This window comes from Halichoerus grypus, chromosome 11, assembly GCF_964656455.1.
Source record: "Halichoerus grypus chromosome 11, mHalGry1.hap1.1, whole genome shotgun sequence".
NCBI lineage: Eukaryota > Metazoa > Chordata > Mammalia > Carnivora > Phocidae > Halichoerus > Halichoerus grypus.
In genome coordinates, this window is record NC_135722.1 from 49,672,959 (window position 1) to 49,684,415 (window position 11,457).

The 11,457-nt window shown below is 44.9% G+C and overlaps 2 protein-coding genes across 2 annotated transcripts; one reads left to right on the top strand and one right to left on the bottom strand.

Annotated features, from left to right (window-relative positions):
* Positions 1-4,207: 4,207 nt before the first annotated feature.
* On the top strand, positions 4,208-5,848 carry LOC118532859 (ubiquilin-1-like). The gene has a single exon (XM_036087694.2). It carries the CDS (start codon positions 4,208-4,210, stop codon positions 5,846-5,848), a length of 1,641 nt encoding a protein of 546 aa, XP_035943587.1.
* A 4,151-nt stretch (positions 5,849-9,999) lies between these two features.
* Positions 10,000-10,956, bottom strand: OR52D1 (olfactory receptor family 52 subfamily D member 1). Its single transcript, XM_036087712.2, has one exon. It carries the CDS (start codon positions 10,954-10,956, stop codon positions 10,000-10,002), a length of 957 nt encoding a protein of 318 aa, XP_035943605.1.
* Positions 10,957-11,457: the final 501 nt, after the last annotated feature.

The following is an 11,457-nucleotide window of genomic DNA, read 5'->3' on the forward strand; positions in this document are numbered from 1 at the left end:
ACAGGAATACTTTTGGTGGTTTTGTGTAAAGAGGTGAGGTTAATTGATCTTTATGTGCTGCTGTGGGAAGTAGTGACTCTAATGGACCAAGAGAGGAAGTAGGGAAACCAGCTAGGAGGATATTAAAAATGTCAAGGTGGGGCACCTGAGTTGCTCAGTTGGTGAAGCATCTGGCTCTTGATCTCAGCTTAGGTCTTGATCACAGGATTGTGAGTTTGAGCCACGCATTTGGCTCCATGCTGGGTGTGGAACCTGCTTAAAAAAAAAAAAAAGTGTTGAGGTGATCAGAGTCAGGATGCATGTTGAAGAAAAAGCCCTAAATAATTACTGATAAATTAGATGTGAAAAGAAAGGCCTCAGGGGGTGATTCCTGTGTTTCTGGCCTAAACAACTAAATGAATGATGGTATGAGAAGGGAGAAGGGGCTGGGGGGAGCGGTAAGTGGAGATTCTGTTCTGACATGAGCTGTCTTGCTTGTAAAACTAGCCGACATAGGGAAGACTATGGGAGAAACAGGTTTGTAGAGAGAGAGAGACAAGCGTTCATTCACTGTTTTATATGATTCCATTTATCATGACAACAAAGGATTCTCATATATGCTCACTCCATGTTCATCCTATTGTTGGACATTTGTTTAGGTGAACAAAACATCACAAACCGCTGTGACAATAAATCACTGTGTCTTTACTTCAATCTCCCTTTCTCCCTCCTAACCTCCCTCCCTCCCACCTTTCCTTTCTTCCTTCCTACATGTATTTTATTTAGTGTTTGCTAGCAGTGGGGTTACAGTAGCGAATAAGGTCCCTGTTCTCATGGAGCTTATATTCTAGTGAAGGGACATGGAAACATAAATGAATAGTAAAGAAGAAATAATGACATAATGATAAGTTCTATGCAGATAATTAAAATAGACTAATAAGATACGAAATGGTTGGGAAGGGCTTTGTGAAGAGATGATTTGAAAGGTAAGAAGGATGAGCCCTGTGATTAAGTGGACAAGCATTAAAGGCTTAGGGAACAACAATTGCAATGACTTTAAGGATGGGAAGGCACTTGGTCTGTTTCAGATATAAAAGGGAGGCCAGTGTATTTATAAAAGGGAGGCCAGTGTGGCCAAGTCTTGTAGAAAAGGAGAAAATCATCATCAGGAAGTCAAGGAGATGAGCAGGAGTCCAACCAGGGGAGGCTTTGTAGCTAGACAAGGAGTTTGGATTTTATTACAAAAGTGATATGGAGGTAGTCTTTGCTACTCCCATCAGAGGGTCTTTTTTGGTTTAATTAAACAAATTTATAAGATTATCATTATAAACCACACTTGGCTCAAACCTACTCAGTGTATTATAGGAGGGAAAACACAGCTCACTAGCAGGACAGAATCAGGCATTTCTCTCTTAATGGGAATCCTTATAGCACTTCCTGTTCAGTTAGCATGGTCACCAAGAGCCATCTTCTCCCAGGTGATAGTTCTGGTTAAAAAATAAAAATTAAACTCTCATTAGATTTTTTGGAAGCAGATTGCTGATAAGAAACACTGAAACTGCATATAATACTGAGCTTTTCGGGGCTCTTGGGTGGCTCAGTCAGTTAAGCATCTGACTTCGGCTCAGGTCATGATCTCAGGGTCCTGGGATCGAGCCCCGCATCAGGCTCCCTGCTCAGCAGGAAGCCTGCTTCTCCCTCTCACTGCCCCTCCCCCTGCTTGTGCACTCTCTGTCAAATAAATCTTAAAAAAAAAACTACTGAGCTTTTCATGTAGTTTGATGTCTAATAAAACTGTTATTGGGATGGGAAAACCTTAGCCCATCTCTGTGAAAAATATGGGACTGTAGTATGTGTTCTGGAAATCAGATCTTAATAAACTTTAAATCAGTGCATAAAGTCAGCATTTTATTGAATATGGTTCGGGTCCTGGGTCTAAGAGAAGATACCACACTCCCCTCACCAGGCTGCTTGGAGTTGTCTCCATCATCTGCAGCTGAACATGTCTCTGGGCATTTGGTCAACCCTGACAGGCACATCTGTTCTCCATATCTCCCAGTCTAGTTATGGACCTGACCACAAGATGTGCCAAAGATCGGCAGTGACTGTAGTGTTGAAATCATACTCAATATTTGACAAGTGTCTGCTCTGTGTCAGATACTTTGGATTGCACTTTATATGCATTATCTCCTTCAATCTTCAAAACAAATCTGTGAAAAACTACCATTTTATAGATGATGAAACCCTGGCTTAAAAGGGGTAAATGACTTGTTGAAGGTTATTAAGTGGTAGGAGTGGGATTTAAACCAGGGCTATTTTCCTCTAGAGAGTCCACATTCCCCCTTTTTTGTCCTAAGTAGTAAGTTTTAAATTGATTAAATAAATAGCAAGTTGATTGTTTTATTTTATTTTCCAATTATAAAAGGAATTTAGGTACAATGTAAAATATTCCAATGATGTCGGCTTCTCAGGAAGGATGAAGGGAGATGCTTGTGTTGAAGAACTCAGCAGACGACATGCAGGGCTCCCTCACTGAGACACAGTGTGTAAATGGACTGGCAAGGGCTGTCAGTGGGTGCTTGGGAAGGAGACATTCCAGGTCCTGACAATAGAGCCTGAAAGAGAAGAGAGAAGGGATGCTTCACCTCACAGGCTATGTAGGAGAAAAAAAAAATCTCTGGAAACATGAGGTATGAGAAAGCGATTCTGGATGCCTGTCACCCAGAATGTTCTTCAACTCCTGCTACATATTAATTTATTAGCTAATGCGAAGCCAGGAACGTTAGTTTGAAAATCCAGTTCTGCTGGGTGAAACACAAAGAAAATTCCCCAAAGGAATTGGTTTGACTAATAATATTTGTATGGTAGAAGTTATTCTGAGATCTGGGCATTCCCAGGAAAGGCCCCTTAGATTGCTTGCTGCCAGCCAGCCATGAGGCTCACTCTATGAAGCTTCCTCAGACTGAGAAGGTCTTTTAAACTCAGGAATCACAACTTATCAGAGTCTTGATATTGGTTGGATACAGGGGACACTGATTCAAACTAGTCCAAGTTTAAGAACATATATCAATATCTAGTAGTAGAGAGATCTAGACGCTCATTTGTTTCCCACATCCAGCAGAAACCTCCTGAAGGTGGTATCGTAGACAGCCAAGTGCTAATTTTGTAGTCCTTGGAAATTCCAGAATCAGAAAAAGGGTCAAGGATATAATGGCAAAATTCTGGCAGCCTGATGTATCCATCTTCACAGTAAAAAAATACAATTGCTGCAGAGATTTGACAGACTTAACATGGGGTCCCACCTGCCTGGAGTGGTCAAAACAGTGACTTAGAGAATCATCATTTTTCTGCTTTTGCAGTTGAAATATGTCAGCTCCCAAATGACAATTTTCCTCTTCAAATAGATCTTAAATTTCTTCACTGTTAAGTCATAAAGACCTAGAGTAAAATTATTATTTTCTTATAATTTCTTTTGCCTCAGCTCTAATCCTGGAGAGTTGAGATCATAGCTTATGTCTCTGAGAACTACTTAAATCAAAAGTTCTTGGGGAACATGATGTTGTTTTTCTTAGAATTGCTTCAGTAAGTTACTTAGGCTGGTGGGCCTTGGAGACACAAGCTGCCCTCAAGCCCCCACTGAGGCTGGATGGACTAACTGTACACATCTTCATTCTGTTCATATAGAAACAAGGGAATCTGTGGCCTTAAGGGAACTGGGCCATGGTCAGTATACAGCCATTTAGTGGAAGACAGGTGACTACAACGAGCACTTCCTAAGCCAGTTCTCAGACCAGTACCTTTCCTACTTAGCTATATTTGTTTACCAATCTCAGGGTGGTATGATTTTCAACAGTGAAATAGGCTGGTACACAACAGGTTTCTAGACAGAAACATTTAATTTTTTTCTATTGCTCTTTAAGTCACATTGTAAAGAGAGCCTACCTCGGGCAGGTAGAAGAGACCTCTGCCCTTCCCCCATGCGGGTCTACTTTTCAACTGTGACCTCATCACTGACATCATATCCCTTAAGGCTGGCCCTGACAAAGGACAGCCAACACCTCTATGGGAGCCAGGTGACCTCGAGGCTACATTAGGAAGTGGTGTCTGGAGGCCGTGGGTGAGTGGACCTCCCTCAACACCTACTGGTCCCTGCACCCAGGTGTGCTTACTGCTGCACCTGGGCTTCTACAGGTCCTCTGGTTGTCCTGCATTCTGCTCTTGAGGAACTATGGCTCGGGCTAGGGAAGAAGCAAGGGACAGCTGGCTGGTGTCTGGTAGGGAGATGTCATCACGCATTATCAGAGTGTCTGTGAAGACCCCACAGGACTGCCAGGAATTTATGCTGGCAGAAAAGAGCAGTGTCCACCACTTTAAGAAACAGATCTCCAAACGCCTTCACTGTGACACCGACCGATTGGTGCTCATCTTCACTGGAAAGATCCTCCGGGATCAAGACATCCTGAGCCAGCGTGGCATCCTTGATGGTACTACGGTCCACTTGGTGGTGAGGACCCGTCTGAAAAGAACTCTGCCTGGTCCCGGAACTCTGTCAGGCCCCACTGGCCACTGCACGCATCACTCTGAACCCTCCACCTCAGAGAGCGCCGGGATGCTGGCCAGGCTGTGCCGGCTGGTCCGGAGCTCACCTGATCTGGCTGACTTTCTTGGCCAGCTGGCTCAACTCTTAATGGTTGCACCTGAATTGATGGTGCAGTTCTTGGAAAACCCTGTGGTTCAAGGCCTGGCGAATGAGAAACCAGCCAGTGCCAGCCATGCTCCTGAATCCTCAAGGCCAGTACAGAAACCTGAGCCAGTTCTTAAGGCTCTGGAAACCTTGCAGAAACTGGCCCGGCAACAGGAGCTCCTGCAGGCAGATAAGCAGGGGCTAGAGTCATTGAAGGCAGTGCCAGGTGGTGATAATCCTATGTGTCCAGTCTGCTCTGATATCCAGCAGCTCATGCTCTTCACTCTGGCCCCACTGGTTGCCTCCAAAGGCCACAATCCAAGTTCAGAGCTTTGCAAAGAGGAGGCCAATGCTAACATCAATACTAACACTACCACGACCATCCCCAGAGCCTTGGCACCGGCCAGGACATTGGCACAGAAGGTCAGGGCAGGAGAAGTTACCCAGGCGAGGTGTGTGGCCTCAAATCAGGCCAATTCAGAATGTGGGACTGGTATGCCAGATGTAAACTCAGGCCCGGATCTTCTCTCCCAGGAGAACCAGCAGCCTGTAGGGAGAGCCACTCTAACCAGTCAGCTGAGACCCTCGCCCTCTGCCTTGCGTAGAGCCTTGCATGTCCTGCAGCAGAATCCAGCTCTGCTACACCAGTTGGCAACTGGAAGCCCCCTGCAACATCATGTGCCGCTACTTTCCATCCTGACCAACCCACGAGCACTGCAGGCATTGATACAGATAGAAAAGGGCCTGCAGATACTGTCCAAGGAGGTGCCTGGGCTGGGACCTTGTTTATGGGGGCCAGGTAGGCCACCTGGGACTAGAGAACCCTCTGAAACCAGGGGTGGAGGGCAGGGTCAGAGAGCAGACTTGGTGCAACCCACTTTGGCTGTTCTTCAGCTTCTCCATGCTTTGGCCAATGCCTGCTCCCAGTCCATACAATCCTCGTTATCCTTATCCTCCCTCACTGAAGGCTGCTACCAGCAAGAACTGGAGCATCTAAAGGCCATGGGTTTTGCTAATTGTGATGCCAATCTACAAGCCCTCATGTCCACAGGAGGAAACATTCATGCTGCCATTGAGAGGCTGTTGGGGGTACCAGAGGCCCAGGTCCCTCCAGCTGATGCCCACAGTACACCACCTCATGGAGAGGGAGGGAGAGGAAGGGGAAGGGGAGGGGAAGGGAAGTAGCATATTTTGAACTCCTCTTACTCAGCTCATGTGCACACTTGAACAGCTCCCTCCCTCACTGCCCAAGCTTGTTCTACATTAAAAAGATTGCTTGGATCTCATGTGTGATGTCAATTTGGGGGTAGGTGGGTGAAGAGAATGCTGTTTGGGGGAGAGATTGATCGTGTTACAGGGTCCTGGGTCCAGGCTGCTCTTATTCTCACACACTTAATCTCAGAGTGTTTTCCAAATGTGAATGTGAGGTGGGAACGTCCTGAGTGTTTTCAGCAATCTAGTTCCCCACCAACATTGTCATCATCATCACAAACCACCTATGCTCCAACTCCAGGGTGACTCTGAAGGAATCCTGGCTTTTGTTCCCCCAGGAAGCCACTCTCTTTCACCAAGTATCGCTGTCTTCAGGCCCAGTCTCTCCATATTACAGAAAGCCCGTCCAACCTCCCTCTCAGCTCAGGCTCTTTCTCTCCTACCTGCCTGTGTCAGTATCCTGCTTTGTGAGGTGAACTCCCACCACTTCTGAAACCCCATCCTCTCCTCCTGGGCAGGTTTCTTCCCTTTACACTGTAAAATGCTTGACTCTGCTGCCCTATCAGCCACCAAAATTCTCTCTCCTTTCATCTCTGAATTTCTCCAGAGTGGCCATGTCTCCCCATCCTCTGCAGTCAGACACTTACCCCAGGATAGTGTAGAAGCTTTCTCAAAACGTTCTCATGCCTCATCTTCCCATTTTTTTTTTCTTTTGTACAAAATCTGATATACTGACCCATCTTTAAGCTGCTTTCTTTAATCTATTTTCTTATCCGTTTTTTGTTTTGTTTTATTTTTATAGAGTGGTGCTTCCTGAGAGTATGCTACACTGATTCTTTATTTATCTTTCAGGGAGTTTGACCATGTCCGTGGCTGTGGCTCTTACTTCTGTGTTCATGGTTCCTTCATCTCTGAGTCTATTTGTACTTTCTAAGGCCTACCAGCCTTCTCTTGGGTGTCACAGAGGAACCTCTGGCTCAGCATGACCAGATATAGCTCAGCATCTTTCCCCAGGCTCCATTCCTACTCTACATTCTAGGGTCCCTGTGTCTTGGTGAGAGTCTCCAATATTTTCCTAATCCACCCATTCTCTTCTGTAAACTCTGATCAGTCAATGAGGTGATTCACAGTGTAGACATATGAAGTATGCCCCAGAGGACCAGGGGCCCTGTGAAACCATGCAGCAGGATACCATCTGATGAAAGAGAGAGGTGGGAAGGATGTTGGAGGTGTTACTTTGGGGAAACCAGGGACTGTAGATTCAGAGCTAGCCCCAGGGGCCAAATGACTCTGGGCTAAAAAACTACTGAATCTCATGCTTCTTGGGGGCTGGGAGGATGGACATCTCTGAGCTACACACTGTGACTTAATTGTTTTGTGACACTGCATGAACCTAGAGACCTAAAGATTGTGGCAGTCAGGGACTTCCATAAAATATCTCTGGGGCCGCATGACCCATCAATGATCCCGATACACAGTTTACTTTTCACTTCCCTGTGGCACCAGGATATTGGTCTGAATTTCTGAGATTAGTGATGCACATTGGGTCCCAGGGAAGAGTGGGAGTCTGGGGGTGAAGTGGGCGTGATAGGCAGGCAGTCTCCTGGGCTCCTAGAAGCATGCTTTCTCCTTTATCACGTGGGCTCCAGTAGCCAGACAGCTGAGTCAGAGGGGAGATCTTGGCAATAATGTTAATAGTCTTCCTATGGACTGGAACTGCTACCTCCACTCTTCTAGAAGGCCTAATGGCTTCTACACATCACCCTCCCCTTCTAGTAACTATTGCATTTTAGCTTCAGGATGATAAAAGAGCCCAAACCAGAACTTTAAGGAGTGGAGCTTGTCGTCACAGCAGCAGAATCCTCCATCTGTCTGTTATCTATGCTCTGTGAAACTTGGAGTTTGGTCAATAAGGGGAAACCATGGGGAAGAACCGCCCTGTGCTGTATCCACAAGGTATCAGTCCTGAGTATAGGCAGCTAGACCACTGTGCCGTGGTGTCAGCAGCTGTGTGATCCTGCACCCCTCCTTCTCTTCTAGTCTCTGCTCTACCCCTTTTGACTTTTCTCCTTTGAGCTCTTCTGAGGCCACAGACATAGCTAGAAGAGGAGGATAGCCCAAGAGTTATGATGGATGGTTGATGAATTTGTGGGTGAGATGAGGGAGGAACTAGGCTGCAAACTATGGGACTTGTGGCCTAATATCAGACACATCATTTGCCCACTCATGAACCTGAATTTCCTTACCAGTCCATCAAGTCCCTTATAGCTCTGTGGTCCTGAAAATCTAGTCCAGAGATGGGTGCATTTTAAATATTACTAGGGGAGCCCAGAGTTCTGAATCCTGGCCCTGCCTTTGATACTAACTTCCTGGGTTACTGACCCCCACTTTCTTCCGGGAAAAATGTGAGTTTCATGGCAGGCAATTAGTATGAATGGTGAGCAGTTGCCTTGTGAGGGGGACCTTTTGATCAAATGAAGCCAGGATCTTAGGGGGAGCAGGCATAAGGACCACAGAGAAGCATTTCAAGAGCAGAACAGCAGTTCCCTTACTCATTCCCACCTTCAGCTTCTTTTTATATATTTTTCTCTGTTCCTGAAATCATTGCACTACTGGGTCTCTTTACCATTTACTACCTCAAGAAACAAAGGGTCTTCACTTTTGTTGCTGTGTGTTCCTGCAGGTTGGCATCCTCACACATATCACATACTGGATAATGCATGAGATATGGCCCATATAGATACATAACCTTAGGAATATTAGCCTCTCTGAATCACATACTCTTAATTTAAATTGCAGATAATAATCACATTTTGAATTATTGGGAGCAGTAACTGGGGACTTATTTGTGTATTTTAGAACTGAGGTCACTAGGGCAAAGGAGGGCTATTAAAAAAGACAATTTGGATTTTGGTCAGGAATCCCTGAATTCTAAAGCAGGGATAATTTTATAGCTAAAAAGGAAAGGGACTTCCAAATGGAAGACCAGAGGAGGAATGGGAGAAAATACAGTTTTAATGAGCACTATTCATATCCCAAGCACAATCTAAATATTTTAGAGATGTTATATAACATAGTTATCATAATAACCCTGATGAAAAGACAGTCCTAAATAAGTTATGAGTTGGCTAATAATTTTCAGACTTTACATAATATTCTCATATTTATTGATTGATCATTTTACGTTAGCCACTATCTTGAGTTTTCTACATTCATTAACTTACTTATTCCTAAAGACAGCATTAAGAGTTATATATTTTGAAAAAGTCAGATATTAACATTTATCCATTTGACAGTTTGCCAAACTGAGACATAGGAAGATTAAGCAATGTGCTCAAGGCTACAAAACTAGTATGCAGAGGAACCAGGACTCAAACCCAGGTACTCTAACTTTAGACTTTGTGCTCTTCACCACTACCCAAAGCACTGGAAATCAGATTAAACTTACCTCAAATGTTCACTTTTTTTTTTAACTTTGACTTGCAGAAGAATATTCCCACAATGAAGCCCAGACTCATTTAAGAAGAGGAATTGACTTGATCTTTAGTAAGTCTCAGAAACATTTGCAGCAAAAGAAAAAAATGTTAGGTGCATTCTACCTGGCATATCATAGGTACTGAGATTTCTCCAAGGCATGCTTATTACTATTTGTGAAGTATTCCCAAGAGTAAAAATACTATCATCTTTCTTTTTTCTTTTTTTTTTTTTTAAAGATTTTATTTATTTATTTGACAGAAAGAGACACAGCGAGAGAGGGAACACAAGCAGGGGGAGTGGGAGAGAGAGAAGCAGGCTCCCCGCTGAGCAGGGAGCCCAATGCGGGGCTCGATCCCAGGACCCTGGGATCATGACCTGAGCCGAAGGCAGACGCTTAATGACTGAGCCACCCAGGCGCCCCTACTATCATCTTTCTGAGCTCTTCAGAGTTACTCCAGGAGCCTCAGGAACATGGTATGTTCAATATGATTTTTGATACCTCCAATTCATCTGACCTTCTCTTTCCTTCCAGGGCTTCCTCTCCTGAAAACACATTTCTGTCATATCAGAGGTCTCCATCCATGTAAATGCATCTAGACAGCTACCATACCCATTTATTTTCCTTATCTCCAAACTGTGCTCAAATTTCATGTTAAAATTTTCCCCAAGTGAAGCAGTCTCAGAAGTCGACTCTGAATCTCCTTGGTCCTAGCCCCATAGATGATTGGGTTGAGCATAAGAGGCACCAGCACATAGAGGTTCGCCAGAAAGATGTGCACACTCTTGGGGACTTGGTTCTGGCCAAAGCGGTGGGTGAGGAAGGAGAAGAAGGCAGGACTGTAGAAGACCAGGATGACTCCGAGGTGGGAGCCACAGGTACTCAGAGCCTTGTGCCTGGCATCTTGAGATGGCAGGCAGAAGACGGCATGGAGGATAAAGCCATAGGAAATGGCAATGAGGATGCAATCCAGACCCATGGCCAGCAGGGCCACAGTCAGCCCATAGACAATATTGACAGTGATGTTGGCACAGGCCAGGCGAGCAATGCCCATATGCTCACAGTATGTGTGTGCCATGATATGGTGACCACAGTAAGGCAGTCGCCTCAGCAAAAAGATGAATGGAGAGATAATAGCCACACTACGGAAGAGCCCAACAAGGCTAATAGTGCTTATTACAGTATGGTTGAGAATGGTTGTATATCTCAGTGGGTTGCAGATAGCCACATAATGATCAAAGGCCATGGCAAGAAGAACCGAGGACTCCAGAGCATAGATAGAATGGACACAAAACATCTGTGCCAGGCACCCACCAAAGGAAATCTCACCAGCATGGAGCCACAAAATGCTCATCATTTTAGGCACAGTGGTGGAGCTGAGAGCCAGGTCAGTGAGTGAGAGAAGGCACAGGAAGAGGTACATGGGTGCATGAAGGGCATCGTCCGTCACAATGACCAGGATGAGGGCAGCATTCCCAGCCAGAGCTACCAGATACATGGCACAGAAGGGGATGGCAATCCAGATGTGGGCCCACTCCAGCCCTGGGATCCCTGTCAGGAACAGAGTGGCTGGCAGACTGTCATTACTGAGGTTGGAAGCTGGCATTCTGCATGGAAATAAAGGGCTCTACCCAAGGGGTAATGGTATGACTGCCCTGTCACATCAGGTCCTTAGTTCGTTCACATAAAATGATGACCCTTCTGTGAAACAATCTTGTCTAGGCTGAGAAAAACACATATTGTTTTTAACTTGTTCCAAATCTTAAAATACTCTATCACATATAATCCATTTTTTCCATCTATTTTCTATAGTCAAAATTCATGTTTTGATTTCCACATTCCAATTGCCAGCTATACCGAACAGAATCCTTTGTAGGATAACTACACGTTAGTCCTAAACGTTAGTCCTAATCTGTCACAAAAATTTTGCAGAACCTTGAGAAAAATCTTTTCCCTTCTCTGGACAGTCTCCAAGTATGAAGAACAATGAGTCTGGAATCCTAGTCACAGCTTTTCTACCTATTCATTATTTAGCATTGGACAAGTTCCAAAATATTTTTGAGACTCAACTGTCTCATTTATAAATTGGAAATGACAGCAGCCAGCT